The following is a 22,356-nucleotide window of genomic DNA, read 5'->3' as shown; positions in this document are numbered from 1 at the left end:
GTTTCACCATGTTAGCCAGGATGGTCTCGATCTCCTGACCTTGTGATCCGCCCACCTTGGCCTCCCAAAGTGCTGGGATTACAGGCGTGAGCCACCGCGCCCGGCCAACTTGACGATATTAATTGCTGGAGTATTAGGCCCCCTTTGGCTACCTGGATGTCCTTTTGAACATTTGCATTTTGCTAACAATTCACTTTAGTATCTGACATCATTACATTTTGACAATCAGCCAAAAGTTTTAATATAATATTCACTCACAAATATTTGTGTTGTCACTTGGAAAGATAATGAGTAAGAAGATGTTGAAGAAAAGGAGAGAGAGGAGATAAAATGATTTCAGGAGATATTTATGAGTGATGTACTTTATGCTGTGATAATATTTTATAACTGTGCGGTAATATTTTATTATATAACTCTAATGTATTAATTTTTAATTGGTTCGGCCTAACTTTTTCTATGTCCTGAACATTGGAATGTGTTAATATATATGGCTCATTAAAACTAATCACTAAACTGGAGTATAATGTGATGGTTTGTTGGGAGGTAATTTGGTATTCTGGAGATGGAAGGACCTCAAGTTTTAATATACCTACAATATAGCAATTCACAAACTATTGAATTTATTTTGTGGCTTATTCATAAAGATTTGGAGATCTGTTTGTTAAATGTGCACATGTGAGTCATGCACTATTAGGTAGGCATTTCATCTATATTGCAACTAATTCTCACAAGAATACTAAAAGGTATCGATTATAGGCCTATTGTGCAGAGGGATAGGAGAGGATCAGTAAAGTTAAGTAACTGATCCAAGGTCACAGTGCAAGCAAGTGAAACAGAAACCAACCCCTAGTTTCTCTGGCTGTAAAGTACGCATTACTCAGTCAGTTCATCTTAGGGTGGGCAGAGCCATTCTCACTAACTTGCCTTGTGTGAGCTAAAACCATTTCTTTGCCTTGTGATTTATTCCATCCTTATGGCAGTTGGGCTGACTCCTTGATGTGACGATATCAACAGCTGCGTGTTGGGGATCACTTACAGCATGCATGTTAGTAAGCCAGTAGCATTCAGTACTGTCACTTGGAAATGACCTGACTGCTCAAGGACATAGGGGATTTTTAGTAGAACTTCTGGGGAGGCTGCTTAGCTCTGATGGTGCTTCCAGACCCATCATTTGTCAGTGGTTGTGCTGCTTGACAGTAACCCCCATAGGGAGAGGTTGGCTCAGGCTTGGCTATGAGTGAGGGATGTTAGTGGGGCCTCCCTGCTCCACCGAATCTGTGTCTCAGCTCTTGGGCATGTATTCACCTGCTGTTGTAGATGTGGTCATGGTTTGTCTGGAAAGCTTATCTCCAACTTTACTTAGGTCCAAGGTTAGCTTTCAAATCATTTATGGTGGTGGTGCCTTCAATGTGAGGATTTTTACCAAATCATCTTATGTAGGTGCAAAATGATTAATATTCACCAATAATGTTTTAATAGGAATCTTGAGAATTTGCCGATTATGTGAATGACTCAGGGTCAAATGAGGGAGCATTGAGACTCAACCATTTTTTTTTTTTTTTTGGCTCTGGAAATATTTCTCCTGTGCAATCTCTTAAGGGATTAAGTCAACATGATCACTTGTACCATTACCTTAGTCACTTGGCAGCTGAAAGGACACATGTGTCTTTAGGTGAATTTTCTTTACAATGAGATCATGAGCTCATAGCTTGCTTAGCTTTTCTTAATTTCAACGAGTCATAACACCCCTGGAACTTAACTTTGTTTTCTGGGCCAAGGCATCCCTGTAGAACGGATTATTCACACTGTACATTTACATTTTTTAGAAGTGTGGTTCTATAATTTGCCACATTTTATGTAACATTCTCCAGGAAAATATTTAATGGCCAAGTGTTACTTACCTAAACCTCTCTGCCTCTCAGAGCCCCAGTTTCCTAATCTGTAAAAAAGGGGGAAATTGGTCTATATGACCTCAAAGGGCCTGTTCTGGTCTCTACTGTATTTATCTGTGTGCAGCTTGGTCACACCTGCCTGTCTGCATGTAGTAGGCATGGGGGTTTGGATAATGTCACATCCATCCTCTGCTTCTCCCTGTCCAGGCGTGTGCACAGGCAGCTCCACTCGGCACATTGTGACCTTCGATGGGCAGAATTTCAAGCTGACTGGCAGCTGTTCTTATGTCCTATTTCAAAACAAGGAGCAGGACCTGGAGGTGATTCTCCATAATGGTGCCTGCAGCCCTGGAGCAAGGCAGGGCTGCATGAAATCCATCGAGGTGAAGCACAGTGCCCTCTCCGTCGAGCTGCACAGTGACATGGAGGTGAGAAGTACTGTCTGGATCCGTGGCAAGGCAATAGAATGTCAGGAAAACCACATGGACCTGGTGGCAGCTGGTTTTAGTTGGTGCTCTTGTTAGGAGCTCTGCCTTCTGCCTAAGTAGAGGAGAGGAGTACCACTTTCTTAGAGGGCTTTATTGCCTTCCCCTTGTCTTGGCGTGATTTCTTGTTGATCCAGGCTCAGATTTGCAAGACAGAATCACTTTTAGATAGCTTAAAATTGTGAATTTAGTGCCAGTTTCTGGCACTGGTGGAGAGTTGGGATTGGCATCAGGATTGTTTACTCGGGAGGTATTATGAGTCCAATGCCTAAACCCTGTAAGCTTTCCAGAGGAAAGCATTTACGGCCTAAATTAGGTCTTTTGAAAATATTTAAGGCCTATATAAAATGTCAGGCTCCAAAATTTGAAAAGAAAACTGCAAAACTGATAGATATATATATATATGATTAAATGCTTACAAAAGGTTACATTATGCCAACTTCTTTACTTGTTCGTGTGGAAATCATAAATATTTCATTGTGTGAAAACAACTTGTAGGCTAGATTTTCTCACATTGCAAGAATTCCTGAATTTGAACAATAATTGCAGAAAAGTCTTAGCTAGTCATATATCAAGTGAGTAACTCATAGCCAAAAATTAAAAAATCAAAATGATAAAAAATCCTTCCAAAAATTTTACAGCAAAATTATATTCATTGTGGAATGTGAGTACATTTTAATGTGTTTGATATGATATATGGTGGGGCTGCCCAAGAAAGAGTGTCTAGTGGCACACATACACACAAAGAAGACTTAAAGTGGTCCCATTAAAACACCGGCGTCCAACCTTTTGGCTTCCCTGGGCCACACTGGAAGAAGAATTGTCTTGGGCCACACATAAAATGCATTAACACTAACGATAGCTGATGAGCTAAAACAAAGGTCTGGGCATAATTTTCTGATATCCACCACCATAGAGAAGCAAAAATATCCTTGCATTCAAAGGGTTGGACACAGCTGCTAGATGCTCCTGGAGACACTGCTCTGATGAGTTGGCAATAAGGCGACTTTCCCAGCCTGTCTTAAAGGCATTGCCCTTCCCTGTCGAATCATATAGACTCAACGTTCCTTTTAATCTCCAGGCTTTCAGGTTCTTGGTGCATGGCCACCCATACAGTATTACAACAGCCTGTTTTCTGGTCAAGCTCTGTAAAGTCAAGCTCTGTTTTCTAGTCAAGCCCTTCTTTATCTTAGAAGAGCTGCTGACCAATATCAAGGTTTGTGGCTAATGTTGCAGTTGAGTGTAATGAATGTGCAGGAACTCTCAGTAACTTCCCTAAAAACCTAGGGTTCCTCATTGCTAGGACTACCGATGAGCTCTTTCTTCTTTGTGCAGGTGACGGTGAATGGGAGACTGGTCTCTGTTCCTTACGTGGGTGGGAACATGGAAGTCAACGTTTATGGTACCATCATGCATGAGGTCAGATTCAATCATCTTGGTCACATCTTCACATTCACTCCACAAAACAATGAGTTCCAACTGCAGCTCAGCCCCAAGACTTTTGCTTCAAAGACGTATGGTCTCTGTGGTAAGAACATTTTCTCAACTCCTCTTCTCTCCCTGCTATACATTTATAAACCTTACTTGCTCTACTCTGAGGCTCTTGGATGCTTATGTTTCAGGGTCTAGTAGCAAGGGTCAGATTCTGGTGAGGATGAAGAATGGCCCATCTCTGGCATCAGTGTTTTTGTACCTAGGGCCACTCAGTTTATCTTTTTGTTTGTTTGTTTCTCTAGGGATCTGTGATGAGAATGGAGCCAATGACTTCATGCTGAGGGATGGCACAGTCACCACAGACTGGAAAACACTTGTTCAGGAATGGACTGTGCAGCAGCCAGGGCACACGTGCCAGCCCATCCCGGAGGAGCAGTGTCTTGTCCCCGACAGCTCCCACTGCCAGGTCCTCCTCTTACCACTGTTTGCTGAATGCCACAAGGTCCTGGCTCCAGCCACATTCTATGCCATCTGCCAGCAGGACAGTTGCCACCAGGAGCAAGTGTGTGGGGTGATCGCCTCTTATGCCCACCTCTGTCGGACCAATGGGGTCTGCGTTGACTGGAGGACACCTGATTTCTGTGGTGAGTCTCCAAGTTACCTCTGAAAATCCTGGAGACCAGCTAACGGGGCTTGCTCAGCCTCTCTGTGCCCCAGATTCTTTATCTGGCTAATAAGGATGAAAACCCCTGTATTTCATATGACCTGGGATTCCAGTTGGGATCAAATAAGATGGAAGATACACACACACACACACACACACACACACACACACACACACACGTATCTATATATATGCACACACACACACACACGTATCTATATATATGCACACACACACACACACTTTGCATGTAGAATTTTTATGTAAATTAATGCATGGTCCTTTCCATTAGTATTTCTATAGTTCAGACAAATGTGATTTTAATGTGTTAGACACATATAGGCATCTGTAAAGCGCTGTGTAACCAGTGACATTGAATTTGAAATTCCACCAAGCTTTAGCACATGCTTACAGTGTAGTCCATGCCTGAGCAGGATTTTGAAGTGCAAGTAGAATCATTTGGTTGCCAAGAGTCTTCTCAATTATAAACACTGCAGGATTGCTAGTGCAGATAGCCCCTCCCCAAGGTCAGCTTCCCTACCTGGACTTGGCATTTATTTAAAGTGTAGGGGAAACTGAAATGAATCAGATATGGCTCCTGTCCCTCAGGGGTGCTGGAGTGAAAAGAATACTGAACTTGAAACCCTCAGTCATCAAATATAATCCTTGACTATTTTTTTGAGGGAAATCAATATGTATATGCACGTTACAGCCTCAGAGTTTATCGTCATGGAACTGTCAGCAGCTCTGAGCTGGGTCTGGAGGACTTGGGCATCCTAGTCCCAGCTCAGCTGGTGGATGGACTGTTCTCTTAGTCTTTCTGGACCTCAGTTTCTGCATCCTAGAATGAGATAGTGGGCCTAGATGACCTGTAGGTTCCTTTGGGCTCTGATTTTCTGAGGCCATGTGGATGATACTGCTTCCTCCCAATCAGCCTGCAAATCAAGGGGCAAATGTTAGTTTCTAAGTTACTGGAAGCACTTTCTCTGCATATTAATTTCTTTGTATACTTCCTGGTTATTTACTGTGCACACAGAGGGAAATCTTTGGTGCTCCAAATCCTTGGAAACTTCTTCCATCACCTGCCTGCCTTGGTGCCTTGAGAATGTGAGGAAGTTGTTGAGCGAATCAGAACGAGGGAAATGAATCACCTTGTAGCTTCTCTCCCAAGGCAGTTCTTCATAGCTGTGGACTCCTAATTTAAATATGCTTTTAAAGCATAAAAGATACATGTATTCAAAAAAGGACAACAAAACCTACTGACAACACACAGGTTCGCAACATTTGTTAGGACTAGATTTGGCTGCAAGTAGCAGAGAATTAACATGTTCTGTCATATAGCTGATCGAAGGCAGTGGCTCCAGCTGATTCTGGGCCTCAAGCTGGATTCTAGCTCCTTGCTCTGCCCTCAGTTGGGTGTGGTCTTTTTTTTCATGGTCTAAGATGGAGCTCTAGCCATCACATTCATGCTTCAGGCAGGAAGCTGAGGGAAAGAGGGAAGAGGGACAAGGAGCATGCATAGCTGTCTTTTAAAATGGACTCCTGGAGGCTGCCATGGGATACTATACTTTCTCTTACAGTTCATTGGTCAGAACTAGTCACGTGACTACACTTAGCTGCAAGAAAGGTTGGGAAATATAGTCCTCATTCTGGTGGTCATATGCCCAACCTAAAGTTCTGTTTCTGTGGAAGATGGGGAGGATGAAGATTGGTGGAAAATAGCCATCTCTGCTCTGGCAAGTTTGTCTGATGATTAACCATGTTGAATCAGCCGTGCCCATTTCACTCTGGCTGGTGTGGGCCTTTGCAAGTGACCTCCTTCTCTGTCTACAGCTATGTCATGCCCACCATCTCTGGTCTACAACCACTGTGAGCATGGCTGTCCCCGGCACTGTGATGGCAACGTGAGCTCCTGTGGGGACCATCCCTCGGAAGGCTGTTTCTGCCCTCCAAATAAAGTCATGCTGGAAGGCAGCTGTGTCCCTGAAGAGGCCTGCACTCAGTGCATTGGTGAGGATGGAGTCCAGCACCAGGTAGGAACCTGGGCCTTTCACTTCCCATGGGGCTGCTTCCCTCTTGGGTCAAAAGGGAGAAGTGTTCACCAATGATTGGCCTTTTCCAACTGTGGCAGCAGGGTTGACTCTTACGGGGATCATTAGGGATAGGGAGGCAGTATTGTGTAATGGCTTTGCATTCAGATAGCTCTTGGTTCAAATCCTGCAACTGTCATGTATTATCTGTGGGATCAAACATCAAAGTGTTGTTACCACATTATTATTATTATTGTTATTACTATTATCTTTATTATTATAGTCATTTAAGCAGAATGATATAGGAACCCAGGAGGGAAAGGGAAAAGAATATTTTGTGTCATAATGTCTGCCATTGTTAAGAGAGATTGTGTACCTTGATTGTGCTAAACACAATATATTCATTATCTCAGTGTTTTTCAAAGGTGTATTTTGCAGAGTATTAACAGTTACTTGTGGTCAAGTGAGTTTAGAACACTAGCTAACCATAGTTACACAGGTTTCTTTATTGCAGAACTCTTTAGAGTTTTTAATATGCTACTGTACCTTGCAGATATTTAAGGGAGTTTTTGTTTCTCAAACTTATTTGATCATGGAGTGTGTGTGTGTGTGTGTGTGTGTGTGAGAGAGAGAGAGCGAGCGAGAATCCCTTGGGACTGGGATTCCACAGAATACAGTGTTGTATCCTGTATCACTCATAAATACAAAAATCCTGTGAAGAAACTAAGACCTAAAGAGCTTAGTAAGTTGCCCATGGAAACAATTTACAAGTAATGGAGTTGATCTCAGAATTCGAAGCTCTATATGACTCCAAAGATCTAGCTCTTTCCACTATATGAAATGGCCCTTTTGCTGCATCTTTTTTGGGCTGAATTGCTTGGGAGTCACTGAGTCATCAATTTTTTTTTAGCTCTTTAGGAGTTATTGAGTGTATTTTGAAAGCATATTTACCAAACTCCTCCGTCTTGGCCTAAAATGGCTGTCATCTCTCTTCAAAGTTGACCCCGTGTCTATCTGTAGGATCTGGGGCAGTGTGTGTCTGTGCACATGTGAACGTGCACATGTGAATGTGTGCAGTGGCCCTGTCCGTCATCCTTGACAGTGATACTACAGACCGTGGTAGAGATAGAAGCATATTTGGCTTCTAGGAAAGGAGAATGTGTTTTGTGATCATGGGCTGCACCCAAGACCTAATGTCTTCATCGCCAAGGAGGACCATTCTTGCTAAGTGGACTGAGTAGAGCGACTTAACCACTATGTTCAACAACGAATAGGAGAACTCATGGTAAATGTAGCTAATCAGCCTGCAGAATAATGAAAACATTTCAGTAACTACACTATTCTGTCCCTGATGTTATAAGCCAGGATAGGGACCATTTTATATGATTCTCCTCAAAGCTCTGTAGGGTCATAATGGCACATCCTATTGAATGGATGAGACTGAGGCTCAATGGCATCAGGTGATAAAGCTGGGATTTATATTCATAGCATCAGTCATCCTATAGTGTCCTAGCCCTGCCATTGACCTCACTGGAACTGTGAACTGAACTCTGGGCTAACTCATGTGCATTGGAGCATGGGTATCCATTAGGGCCATTACTTATAGTCACTTACAGTGATTTCATCTGCTCTTGTTTAGTTGTTGGGCTTTATCCTAGTGGATTCAATTTGTCCTCACTGTGGAATAGATGAGCTAAAGTCCTACTCTACTGCCATATTTCAACTTGCCAAGTTAAGTAATTGCCTGTTCTGTGACATTCCCTAAATGAATTGACAAAACCTTATATTCCTCTCCCTGATTTGTATAGCTTCTGAGCTCCTGCAGGGCTTGAATGATGTGGACCAATTAACATATGGGGCTAGCAACCTGTGGTGATTTCAGACTGGTTTTACTAGTAGTGGCAAAATGCTTGCTCTCAGAAGGAGACAGAAATGATCTTTTCCTTGGCATTCTGTGACGAGAAGTGAGCTCAAGTTTGCAGCATTTCTGGCTCCATGAGTGTCAAATGTCTGCAAGGTCCTGAGGGCAGGAAGATTGTGAACTTTATCTTAGTGTCTCCAAACCCCTATCCTTTGCTTCTCCTCTCTGGCCCTATTTTCCCCTTTCACTACCCACCTCATCTTCAGTCCAACACATTAGAATATGCATTCAAGTTGTATAAAGTTTCCATCCAAATATTTTGGATGTAGAAACTGTCTTATAAATATATTTTAAAATCAGGTAAAATAAAATTAGTTAATTGAAAACTTTGAAAACAACACAGCCACTTTTAGTGATTTCAGAAAATATAGTTTAAACGGATGAAAACAAACATATCCAGCCACGTGCATTTTCAACTTTGACTTTCAAAGCGGAGAAAGAATAAAAACTTAATGTGAAGAACATTTCCATTAAATAAACTTTTTTTTTAACTGAAAAATAAAGCCCAGAAAACCTTTTATTCAGGGAAATAAACTAGGGTATAAAACTATTGTAGTAATTTCAGAAGAGCAAAATATTCACTAGTTTTCATAGCTCTTGTTTATTTTACAAAACAGAGTCTAAAGAGGTGAGCCTCTGCAGTAGGATCAGAAGGGACCAAGAGCCTGCACAGGGTGTCCCTGGCTCAGTGGAGCTGCTGCTGGTGGTGGGTGCTGTACTGACAGGCACAAGTTTAGCTGGAACCCTGTCCATGGCCCAGAAGCTCTGGCCCGTAGCCTCCTTCCCTCTCCCTTAGTCTCTGCTGTCCCTAGCCGGGCTCAGCGTTTGCATTTCATTTGCATCCCCCATCAAATTGGCTGGTGGTGGGTGGTGCAGGATGAATTGCTTGTGTCCTTCTTTGACCTTGGGCCTTGAAAATGTCAGTTTTCCGCACCTTATTCTCTGCAGGCCGATCTTATGTCACCTTCATTCAAACTTTAACTCCTGCTGGCTCTCATACCTGTTCGGGCCTGGTGGTAGTCACGCCTGGGCCCTGGAACCTGGCGATTGCGACAGGCCCGCTTACTGTTGGCCTGGGCTTGTGCAGCGGTGCCATCTGCCGGCCACGTTACTGCATAGCCTGGCCAGGCCTGGAGAGCTGCTACAGTTGCTTTTAGAAGCTTAGCCTTAGCTTGTTGTTTAAAGTTTTTATTTTTATTCTTTCCCTTGCCTTGGGCAGGCCTTATGCTTCCTGGGAAATGAAAATCCCTGGCGAAGGAGGTCGGACACCTGCTTTTGGTCGTCTGTTGTGTGTTACCCATTCTTAGGATAGTTGGAAAATTGTGTGATTTATTCTTGAGTTTAAATATCTGAGGTCTACGTTTAAAAGGAGAGAAAAAAAGAACACCGAAACATATACAGACCATGACTCTCTCCTTCCTCAACCCCTCATGCCTGCCGATTCGACCCCCTGCCCCAGCCCTCCGAGGCCAGTGTCCTGGGCCCCTCCCTCCACCTTCCCAGCTGGAGTGGCGGCCGCTGTGTCTTTTCTGGTTTTTATTCCTAGTGCTTCCCTTTTCCATCCTGCATGCTGTCGCCAGGGTTGTCTTTATTTAGCTCTTCTCTGTGAGGCAGGGTCCTGCTTATGCCTCCGGGCCTGCACCTGCCTGCCGAGGTAAGGCAAGTTCCTGCAGTGGGCACACAGGGCCTCTTCCATTGTCTTCAGCCACCTGCCTCACCTGTGATGCCGGGCACTGCGGGAGTGTTCCTTCGTCTGTGCCTTTGTCAGCTGTTTCCCACCTGGAATTCCTCCTCCTTTCCCCTTTGCCCAAGTCTTCCCGTGCTTCATAGGTGCGCCCTTGTGAGACTCTCTGGAGTGCCCAGTCTTAGTGGACTCTCCTTTTGCACTCTTACTGCTCTTTTATTTTCTATTTTTATAAACAGCTTTATTGAGATATAATTTACATGCCACAAATAGCACATATTTAAAGTGTACAATTTGATAGGTTTTGACGTATGTACACACCTATAAAACCATTGACATAACCAAGATAATGAATTTCCATCCCCCAAAGTTTAGCTTATGCCCTTTTAAATATATCCCTCAACCCCAGATGACTACTGGTCTGCTTTCTGTCACTTTAGATTCGTTTAGATTTTCTGGAATTTCGCATAAATGGAATCATGCCTGTGCACTTCTTTTCTGCCTGGCTTCCTTCGCCCAGCATAACACTTTTGGGATTCATCTGTGATGCTGTGTGTTTTGATAGTTTTCTCCTCATTGCTAGGTAGTATTCCACAGTGTGTGTGTATCACAATTTATTTTTCTCATTCAGATTTTCATGAATGAGTCTTATTTCCTCCACTTGACTATCAGCCATTCGAGGGCTAGGACGGTGTGTTCAGACCTGCCCATGATGGGCACTGTGGCTGTTGATGAGAAGCAGTTGTGCTGCAAGAGGCTAGGCCGGTGGTGTCTGGGGCCAGAATGCCAAGTTCGAAGCTTGAATGTGCCACTTGGTCAAATTTCTTAACTTCTTGTTGCCTCACTTTCATTATTTGTAAGTATAGATAATACTACTTATCTAGTGGGTTATTATTAGGAAAATAAAGCACATAATTGTAAAAATCTTAGAAAAATATCTTGAACATATTTATTATTAGTTATCTGTGGGAGGCAGCAGAGCATGGTGGTTTAAAACCATGGATTTGGGCCGGGCATGGTGGCTCACACCTGTAATCCCAGCATTTTGGGAGGCTGAGGCAGGTGGATCACTTGACGTCAGGAATTCAAGACCCAGCCTGGCCAACATGGTGAAATCCCATCTCTACTAAAATACAAAAATTAGCTGGGTATGGTGGCACATGCCTGTAGTCCCAACTACTTGGGAGGCTGAGGCAGGAGAATCACTTAAACTTGGGAGGCAGAGGTTGCAATGAGCCGAGATCATGCCACTGCACTCCAGTCTACGCGAGAGAGTGAGACTCTGTTTCAAAACAAACAAACAAACAAAAACCAAAACATAAAACAACAAAGAAACAAACCATGGATTTGGATTCAAATCCTCGCTCTGTGCCTGTGCGAACCTAGCAAGTGCCTTAGCTTTCTCATTGGAAAAGTGAGGGCAGTGGTAAAAAGTATCCTCACCATAGGATTGCAGTGAGGATTACATGAGTGATTTAAATAAAGCCCTCAACACAGTGGCACATAGCAGGTGGCATTTGAATGTTAGCCACCATCACTTATTGAGTGAGTGAAAGGTGTCAAGGGCAGGACCAGAGGGGTTGATCCTGAAGGAGGGCAGGGCACTTTGGGGGAAGGGGGCCTTACTTGGGGGTCTTTGATCTTCCTTCTTAGCTGACTGATTGCTGACCGTGGAAGTAATAAGTAAGACCTTCTTGACCTGGGAACTTCTTAGAGGCCTTTGAGCTACTGGATAAGAATGTGTTTCTTCAGGGGCAATTTCACTTGAATTTAATTTTAAGTTTAAATTTAACTTCATGGCTGAATCCAGAGGGAGACTGAGTCCTGGCTCTGCTTCTTATTAGTGGTGCTCTTTGCTGTGCACCCTGTGCTAATCACAGTTTCTTACTCCTTACAACAGTCCTGCAAGGCAGGCTTGAGTACGCTCATTTTATAGGTGAGGAAACTGAGGCACAGCGGAATGCAGCCTGTATTAGAGTTCGGGAGTTCATGACTTCCAAGCCTTGTGCTGTGGGGCTGTGTGTAACTTTGAGAAGGCTGCTCTCTGCCCTGGGCCGTCTCTCATTTGAAAAATCAGAGAACCGCACTCAGGCCTCTGACGTCACTGCGGGCATCAAGAATGTGATGCTTTCAAGAGTTTTGCTCTCCTCCCCACAGCTCTTCCTACCCTATTGTCTGAAGTCAATTTCAGAAATAAATGGATTTTTTTCCCCAAGCAACATCCCAATTTCTCCTTTGACTTGAGAAATGACTAGCAGTGCGATCCAAGAACTCTTAATTTTTCTTTCTTTGCTTGGTTTTAGCACTGCCAACAGAGAAGGCTGTAGTGAAAGTTTCCGCATGTTAGTTTACAAAGCAATGTGGCAGCCACCTTTCTGAAAGCCATTAGAACCTCACAACCTCCTTTCACCCTGCTTGTGTCTGCCTGTGAAGCTCTGTCAGAGGGCTGGCTCAGGGACTGGCCCTTGCCGGAGGCAGGGAGAGCTGACCTCTGTGAATTCTGGGCTTTGTACCTAGAATGTCCTGTGCCCTCTCTGAACCTGGCTTTCCCCTCAGTTCCTGGAAGCCTGGGTCCCGGACCACCAGCCCTGTCAGATCTGCACGTGCCTCAGCGGGCGGAAGGTCAACTGCACAACGCAGCCCTGCCCCACGGCCAAAGGTGAGAGTCCTCCCCTCCCTGGTGCCTTCATGGAGGAACAAGGGCCCCTGCAAGGCCCCCCAGCCACCCATCTTCAACCCTGGCAGAACAGACTCACACACTGGCACCTAGAGTCCTAGAGTGGGTGGGCTTCCTTGCCCAGCCTGCATTTCCCATCCCTGGGCCTGGGAGCCCCATGCTGCACCTGGGGTCGACATTCTCAGATTAACCCTCACCTCCGGTCCCCAGCAATGCTCAGACTTAGAGTCCCCTGGAGGGTAAATGTGAGGGTGTCAACAGGAACATGGGGACACTCATCTGTCAGAGGTCCCGTGGCCTGGATCCTTGTGGGACGACCATACAGAACTCGTACTAGTTTTCAGTGAGCAAGAACATTTCAAATCCCTCCGAGGCTGTCCCACCACTAATTTCTCTGACTTTTGTGGCCGTTCCTCTCCTCCAGCTCCCACGTGCGGCCTGTGTGAAGTGGCCCGCCTCCGCCAGAATGCAGACCAGTGCTGCCCTGAGTATGAGTGTGGTATGTGACCCACCAGGGGGAGGTATCCAGGGCCCAACCCCAGCCCCAGGGGACACCATGTTGAGGGTGCTGAAAGGTGGCTCTGTTCCCAGGCACAGGGTGTGTGAAAGGAGGTGGGTAAGAACCGACTAGATACTCCAAAAAAATGAAAAGGGTTACCTCTGGAGAATAGGATTTGCTTCCTAGAAGAATCTACTGTAAATTACTAAACACAGGTTTGACAGGATTAATACAAGAATGGGGTGATTACTGGGGACTGCAGAGATGTACTGAAGAAAAGGTCAAGCCAAAGCAACGCATTTTCCTTTTCAATAAGATTTTGAGGCTGCTAGATATAGAGAAGACCACACACTGGGCACCTTGAGTTCAGCAGGCTATTTGCTAGAGGTTTTCATGCTAGCCTTGCAGGCTGCTCCGTGAATAGTGGGCTGAATAATGGTATAAGTCTGTGAATTCAGAGCTGATGGAATTACGGTTAGCATGGCAGGAAATCATTAGTGCCTTTGTCCCTGTCCTGTCCAGTGTGTTTATTGCTTGTACAGATGAAGACCTAAAGCACAGGCTTGTACAATTTGCAGTGATGCAGATCTTGAAGGGAGAGCAGATAGATCAGGGCACAGTCCAAGCAACTAAAAGAAAATCATATAATCGGAGAAACTTATTTGTACTCATGAAATTGATCAGAAATAAATAGAAGTCCTGTAGGGGAGGGAGATGTGGCTTGGGAACAATTAATGTAAAGGAGGTCTTGGAATGTTAGCAGTAGAGAGAACTAGAGGGATCATTTACTTCAAGCCTCTCATTTTATAGACATTACTAGGCTCCTACAATGTGCCGGGCACTTGCCCTTATTATTTTGTGAAATCCTCAGACTGATCCTATAAGGTAGAGTTCCCACCTTCCAGAAGAGGAAACAGGTCTAGAGGATCCAAATTGACATGGCTGAGATGTGAAAGCCCTAATGGATGATAAGAATAATCAGTATGTGACTTGGATTGATGGATGGATCTATCTATCTATCTATCATCTATCTATCTATCTATCTATCTATCTATCTATCTATCTATCTATCTATCTATCTTCTATCTATCTATCTATCTATCTATCTATCTATCTATCTATCTATCTGATGTGTTTATCACCTATCCTATCTCTATCTAACCTATGTATCTATTTATCATCTATTCTGTCTCTATCTAACATATGTATCTATCATCTATCCTATATCTATCTATCCTATATATCTATCATCTATCCTATCTCTATCTAAGCTATGTATCTATTTATCATCTATCCTCTATCTATCATCTATCTATCTATCTATCTATCTATCTATCTATCTATCTATCTATCCTATCTATCTATCTATCTATCTATCTATCTATCTATCTATCTATCTAGATCTATCGTATCTAGTTATCTATCCTATATCTATCTATCTAGATCTATCATATCTAGTTATCTATCCTATATATATGTATGTATGTATGTATCTGTCTGTCTAATCTATCTAACCTATGTATCTATTTATCATCTATCCTATCTCTATTATCTAACATATGTATCTATCATCTATTCTGTATCTGTTTATCTATCCTATGTTTCTATCATCTATCCTATCTCTAAGCTATGTATCTATTTATCATCTATCCTCTATCTATTTATCTATCATCTATCTATCTATCTATCTATCTATCTATCTATCTATCTATCTATCTATCTATCTATCTATCTAATGTATCTAGTTATCTATCCTGTATGTATATATATTATCTATCTATCTATCTATCTATCTATCTATCTATCTATCTATCTATCATCTATCTATCATCTATCTATCATCAAATCTGTCTATCTCATGTATCTAGTCACCATTCTATCTATCTATCATCTATCTATCTATCTATCTATCTATCTATCTATCTATCTATCTATCCATCCATCCTAACCCATGTAATCTCTGTCTCCATCATCATCACTTACCTAAAACAGTAGAAGTCTGCATGAATAGGAATGTAGTGTCCCACTCACAAGTAATAAAAGAGTAACCTTTCCGAACTCTGCATGGACGTCTCTCTTTCTGTAATAAAAGAGTAACCTTTCCGAACTCTGCCTGAATGTCTCTCTTTCTGGCCCTCAGTGTGTGACCCAGTGAGCTGTGACCTGCCCCCAGTGCCTCACTGTGAAGGTGGCCTCCAGCCCACACTGACCAACCCTGGCGAGTGCAGACCCAACTTCACCTGCGGTAAGGCCTCTGTGGATGAGGAGGGGTGATGGGGCTTCTCTCTCCTGGTGTGAGGGAGGCCATCCTCCTTCTCAGGGACCTGTTCCAAGGTCACATCATTTCCTGTTTTCTACCTAGCTGGATCTGGGTTGAGAGTACATCTGGAACAGAGGGGTTAGGGTCACACCTGCACGGAATCCTTTCGGCTGCATGCTGCTGAAGGATACCAGGTGTAGGCACAGCCACAGGCACCTCCTTCTTGGGTTTATGAAGAAGCAGCTGGGGCTGAGATGAGGAGGCCTCCAAATCTAATCTTTATTTATGCCCATCCTCCTGTATGTCATTGAGGGGAGGGAATGTTTCCTTGACTTCCCCTCATCATTGGATCTTATTCCCAAACAAATTTATAGTTTTTCGCCTCTGAAGGTGTATATATGTAATCACTATATGCTATAATTTAAAAATAGCGTTGGACTAAAATAAGACACGAGAAGAAACCAAATTCTGTATTTACCTCCCGAGAATCCCCACTCTAACTCCACTGGCATTCTTGTCCTGCTGATGTGGACTCTCACCCGACTTCCTAGATGTGAGACTTCAAGGTGGGAGGAGAGCACATTGTGTTTGAAGGCAAAGGACACAGGGACAGGATTTGGTCTTTTAAAAGTGACATTGTGGCTTTGACAAGATTGCTGGCAATCTTTCATTCCACACTGATTGCTAGCGGACCTAAACTGTAGGGTATTGTTCTAGGTACTGAGGTGGGGATAGGATCACAAAAGCTCCAGACATAGAACAGTGCTTAGCAGGGCATGGTGCACCCAGACCTACTGGACTTAGAGATTCTACATCTGACACCTCTGAGAATGAAGGAACCCGCCCCTTCCAGACGTACATGGGAAAGTGATAGAGCAGGGATTGAGCAGCCTTCACTTCTCCTCCATTAGAGTTCCTAGCTTCACATTTCCCTTTTTGATTAATGTTCATATTTTTCTGCAGATGGACTGCTTTTGGTAACATTGAATAACTCCCAGCCCGTGAGCTTGGCCCTCACACATTTCTGACTTAATCTTCTGAGTCTAAAGCTCCCTGGCACCCTGTAGTATAGCTGAATACTTATGAGCCCTGGCTGGGTGCAGTGCTTACTGTGGCTGTGTCCTACCCTCAGCCTGCAGGAAGGAGGAGTGCGAAAGAGTGTCCCCACCCTCCTGCCCCCCGCACCGTTTGCCCACCCTTCGGAAGACCCAGTGCTGTGATGAGTACGAGTGTGCCTGCAACTGTGTCAACGCCACAGTGAGCTGTCCCCTTGGGTACTTGGCCTCAACCGCCACCAATGACTGTGGCTGCACCACAACCACCTGCCTTCCTGACAAGGTAAGGACTGCTCAGCTATTAACTATCAGTTAATAGTTTACTCATTTATTTATTGCTGTCAGTTTATCCTTCTATCCACCCATCCATTCATCCATCCACCTACGCATCCAATATTTACTAAGCAACATGTGCTCCTCATGGAAGATTTGCATCGTACCCAGCATTCCCTTCTTGCCCAAACCAAGTGCTACGAGGCTTGGTGGGTAGGCAGTCAGCATTCCAGCTCAGCCTGAGTGGAAATTTAGTTAACTCAGGAGGCATTTCTTGTGAGCCTACTATGTACTAAGCATGGCTAGGTGCTGAGGTTACAAATAATGTGTAGGACATGGCCTTTATCTTTATAAGCTTATTTTAGGTTAGCTAAGGGAATAACATGATTGCATGGATTATTCAGAGATCAGTTAATAGTTATACATACATATATATGTGTTTATTTACTTGTTGAGATGAGGTCTTGCTATGTTGCCTAGGCTGGTCTTGGACTCCTGGGCTCAAGTGATCCTCCCACCTCTGCCTCATGAGTAGGTGAGATTACAAGTGCACACCACCACACCTGGCTAAGATCAGTTAATAGTTTACTCATTTCTTTATTGCTGTCAGTTTATCCATCTATCCACGCATCCATTCATCCATCCATCTGCCCATCCAATATTTACTAAGCAACTACTATGTTCTAACAGTATTGGTACTGTGCTAGGCGCTATGGGAGAAATGTTAAGATGAAGTTCCTATGTATGCTCTTGTTACTATATATGACAGTAGTCTATAAACTGAATATAATAAAGTGTCAACGAATGGTACAGATTTCCAATACAAATAGCAGTCTTATAGGTGAAAGAGCCACCAAGATTAGCTATCATTAAAGATTTAATTGATGGAGTGGGGAAGTGAAGGGCACGAAAGTGGCGGAGTGAGAGCTGAAATGAGCCAGAACTGCAGCAGGAAGACCTGAGCATAGTCACAGCTGCTGCATTGAGGGGAGTCCTGACATGAATGACAGAGAAGCCGCAGTCGTCTCTCCTTGGAGCTTGTTAGGGCTGGAACAGATCTTTATTTGTCTGGAATGCTTAAGACCTCTGTTCCCCTCTGGATGCTCTTCCAGCTCAGGGATTCTAAGCACGCAGTTTTGGAGAAGTGGGAACAAGTCTAGGAGGCTACGGTTGCTGCTGCTGCTTTCTCATATCTCTGTTCTTCTTCTCATCTTCCTGCCCACCCCTCCTGCCTTGCCATTTTTCTATTAATGTTTCTTATGTGTCTTTAATCTATAGTAATGCCACTCCCCATTTTTATGCCTTTGATTTGTTGGAGAAGTTGGGTCATTTGTCCTGTAGAATGTCATTAATTCTGGATTTGACTAGCAGCTACCTTATGGTATTGCATAATGTGTTCCTCTATCCCCTGTATTTCCAGTAGACTAGAAGTTAGACCCAGGGGATTCATTACATTCAAGGTCAATGCAGTAGGGAGGCAAGAATACCTGATCAAGGGTGCCATGTGCATCACACCTAGAGGCACATAGTGTCCAGCTGTCTTCCTTCCTTCCTTCCTTCCTTCTTTCCTCTCTCTCTCTGTCTCTCTTTCTTTCTTTCGTTCGTTCATTCTTTTTTTTTTTGAGTCTCACTCTGTGACCAGGTTGGAGTGCAGTGGCACAATCTAGGCTGATTTCAGCCTCGTACTCCCTGGTTCAAGCGATTCTCCTGCCTCAGCCTCCTGAGTAGCTGGGATTGCAGGCACACGCCACCACGCCCAGCTAATTTTTGTATTATTAGTAGAGATGGGGTTTCACCATGTTGGCCAGGATGGTGTCAATCTCTTGACCTGTGATCCACCTGCCTCAACCTCCCAAAGTGCTAGGATTACAGGCGTGAGCCACCACACCTGACCCAGCTGTCCCACTTTCAAAGATAGGACTGATTATGTGTTCAGATGAAGTCAACCTATTTCTGCATTGTGAAGTTTACCCCATCAACAATTTAGTTTATAGTTTTAATATTTATAAGTGTTTGTTGTCTAAGGTTTAGTATGTCATTAGGAGTTTCAAAATTGTGACTTTTCTCTACTTCTATCATACTGATTGCATTTATTAACTGGAATTCTCCCATAAGCAAGAACTTTCTCCCAACTGCTTTCAGTTACCCTGAAATAAAATTACTGTAGACAAAGTAGAATAAGTGCTTGATTTTTTCTTTTCCAGTTTTCATAACCATGAGTTGATGCTCCAGCAACTGTCAAGGACAGCCAAAGAGGTTTTTTGCTTTTAGCATCATTATGAACTCCTGGATTCTTCTGTGTTTGATGTGTGTTGATTCATTGTAAACTTTATTTTTTTTTTACTATTTAGGTTGTCCTCCCTGGGGTAAATGGGGGCTCCTTTAAGTTGGCTCTGGAGCCTGTTGGCATGGCCTCATGAGTCTTTCGTAGCTTTCTTGCTTTCTGAAACAATAAGGCGTGCCAGCCTCACCCTGGGCCTTTCCTGCCCTAGTCCTTGGATCTGCCGTTTTGACAAAAGTCCCCCTACCTTTTAGTGAAAGCGGTATTTAGGCGGTATAATCTGCGTGCCAAGAATGTTTATGGCTCCTGGGTTGCCATTGCCTTAAGACCTTTCTGGTGAACAGAGCTTAGAAATGCATATTTTAAGAGAGGATAAAAACTCGTAAGTTTGTAGTGGTATTTCTGATTCAAATGAAATTACAGGGCTTTACTTCTTTGATTTTTTGCTTGTATCACTTCTCTTCTAAGTAGAAAATTCTGGTTTCCTGACATAATTAACTACTTATTTGCTTTATCTTGCAATATACCTGTAATAGTTTCAAAACTAACCTGTAATTCTAGCACTTTGGGAGGCCAAGGTGGGCAGATTACTTGAGGTTGGGAGTTCAAGACCAGCTGGCCAACATGGTGAAACCCCATCTCTACTAAAAAATACAAAAAATTAGTTGGGTGTGGTGGTACGCGCCTGTAATTCCAGCTACTCTGGAGGCTGAAGCAGGAGAATCGCTCGAATCCGGGAGGCGGAGGTTGCAGTGAGCCGAGATTGTGCCATTGCACTCTGGCCTGGGCTACAGAGTGAGACTTTGTCTCACAAAATAAATAAATAAATAAAATTTCCTTTCAATTCTTCTTGTCCTAAAAAAAAACTCATTGGGGGATATGTAGTGTAAATACTAGGTTTTGAAGTCATTTGAAATAACTATTATATTATGATATAATATATATCATATAATAATTATTATAAATAATAATTATGTGCCACTGACTTGATATCTAGTTAATGAGATATTTCAATTTGTTTTCCATTTTTAGGGATTGCTTTTTATTTCTTTTAAAATTTAAAATTACTATAGTGTAAAACATTTAAATGATTTTAAACCCCAAATTATAAAACAAGACATATTCCCAGGAGTCTTACTCTATCTGTGTTTTCTCTACCATATTCCCTCCTCCACCCTATAATTTATATATGTGAGTATATATAATATATATTATATATATAATATATATTATATACATGATCGACTGGAATAATTCACCTCCACCCAGGCTCAGACGATCCTCACTACTGATAAACGGCATATCCACCACACTTGTAGAGACAAGGTTTCATCATGTTACCCAGGCTGGTCTGGAGCTTCTCAACTCAACCAGTCTGCCCGCCTCAGCCTCCCAAAGTGCTGGCATTACAGGCATCAGCCACCATGCCCAGCTTTTATAATTTTTATTAGTTTTTCTCTTTTTGAAAATATAACTGAATTTTATACATGTATGTTTCTTCCCATGTCTCATAGAAAGGAAGTATATTATGAATTATATTTTAAATTGTTCTTTCTCATTTAACAATATTTGATGGAGATTATTCTGTATCAGTGTGTAGAGATCTGCCTTATTCTTTGTTATAGCTGCATAGCACTCCATTGCATGGCAGCACCATAGTTTTGTTTCAACAAGTCCCTTATTGGTGGACATTTGAGTTGCTTCAGCCTTTTGCTATTACTAATTGCAGTAACAAACAGCCATATGCATCTGTCATTTTGTGGTCTTGACAGTGTGTCTTTGGGATGATTCCTAGAAGTGAGATTCTGGGTCAAATTGTAAATACACATTTACTTTTGCTAAGTATTGCTAAACGATTCTTCTCCATAGGGATGGTAACATTTTCCTGCAGGCCTTTTAATAGAACAAGGGGTCTCATTCAATAAGTTCATTATACAGAAGCTAGAAGACTGAGAAGATATATGATAATGGTTTCAAAATGTTTGAACTGCTATTATGACAGTCACAGGGTGGAGACCTACTTTGCATAGCTTTGGAGGGCATACTTGGGATTAATTTCAAAACTGTCATTAAGTCCCCTGATCAAACAGCTTCCTTAGCTCGTCATTCCAACAAAAAGATGTCCGAGCATTGTCTGTGGCGTGCGTCCCAGACTTTCCACGTTTCCCTTTCAACCAACCTTTTTCATCTCTTTTCCCGCATCTCTACCAGAGCCTATCGTTCTTCCAAATAGGATCCCTTGTCTCTCAAACATATCCCCTGCTCTGTGTCCCAGAGTCTTTGCTCATTATGTTCCTAGTCACTTGTGGGCAAGGGGACACGCATTCATAGCCCCTGTCCCATTTGCTCGTAAGTGGGCAGAGGGCTAGATGAGGATGGGCTCCAAGTCCCAGGACATTACTGGGTCTGGGAATGTGGGTACAGCTTCTCGGTGACATAGGAAGGAGTGAAGTGCAGTTCAGGCAGGAAGAAGCGAGACCAAGGCAGCCAGTGTGTTGTATTCAAGTCTGTGGGACCATGAAGGCCTCACGAGGGGCCACCCCTGAGAGACTGGGGATGGCTTTTCTAAGGCTGGCGGGCAGGGAAAGGAGGAGGATGAAATCTGCTTTATAAGCAGCCCTGCATATGCGCGGAGACCACATTTGGTTTTATTTATTGCCACATTCTCAGTACCTAGAGCGGCTTCTGTGTAGTAGGGGCTAACTCACCGCTTGTTTCAATGAACAAAATGACTTCACTCACGAAAACTTGTGTCTACAGGTGTGTGTCCATCGAAGCACCATCTACCCTGTGGGCCAGTTCTGGGAGGAGGGCTGTGACGTGTGCACCTGCACCGACATGGAGGATGCTGTGATGGGCCTCCGCGTGGCCCAGTGCTCCCAGAAGCCCTGTGAGGACAGCTGTCGGTCGGTGAGTGGGGCAGAGGGGCTGGGCATGCCTGCAGCCATCAGAGCAGGAAAGTAGAGGAGGGCATCTTAGGAAGGATAAGAAAGTTTCTTTTCTTTTCTTTTCTTTTCTTTTCTTTTCTTTTTTAAATGGAGACTCACTCTGTCGCCCAGGCTGGAGTGCAGTGGCACAATCTCGGCTCACTGCAAGCTCTGCCTCCCAGGTTCACGAGAAAGGGCAAGACAGGTTCTTTAGTGACCTCTGGTTCAAGGCTAGGGGTGAGGAAGAGAGAGGGGGTTAGGGCTCGGTAAGAAG

General features: G+C 43.5%; 1 protein-coding gene across 1 annotated transcript in view; it reads left to right on the top strand.

Annotated features, from left to right (window-relative positions):
- The window catches only part of VWF (von Willebrand factor), a 178,923-nt gene that overhangs the window by 129,563 nt on the left and 27,004 nt on the right, over nt 1-22,356 (top strand). The window contains exons 35-43 of the mRNA XM_032159366.2: nt 2,100-2,320; nt 3,713-3,905; nt 4,114-4,455; nt 6,309-6,508; nt 12,667-12,769; nt 13,212-13,286; nt 15,427-15,531; nt 16,679-16,884; nt 21,916-22,065. Of these exons, the coding sequence (XP_032015257.1) occupies nt 2,100-2,320; nt 3,713-3,905; nt 4,114-4,455; nt 6,309-6,508; nt 12,667-12,769; nt 13,212-13,286; nt 15,427-15,531; nt 16,679-16,884; nt 21,916-22,065 (1,595 nt within the window). The remainder of the gene's footprint in view (nt 1-2,099; nt 2,321-3,712; nt 3,906-4,113; nt 4,456-6,308; nt 6,509-12,666; nt 12,770-13,211; nt 13,287-15,426; nt 15,532-16,678; nt 16,885-21,915; nt 22,066-22,356) is intronic.

The sequence above is a fragment of the Hylobates moloch genome, unplaced genomic scaffold, assembly GCF_009828535.3.
Source record: "Hylobates moloch isolate HMO894 unplaced genomic scaffold, HMol_V3 SCAFFOLD_8, whole genome shotgun sequence".
In the NCBI taxonomy this organism is placed as follows: Eukaryota; Metazoa; Chordata; class Mammalia; order Primates; family Hylobatidae; genus Hylobates; species Hylobates moloch.
The sequence above is the reverse complement of the archived record's forward strand: the minus strand, read 5'-3'. Positions and strand labels throughout refer to the sequence as shown.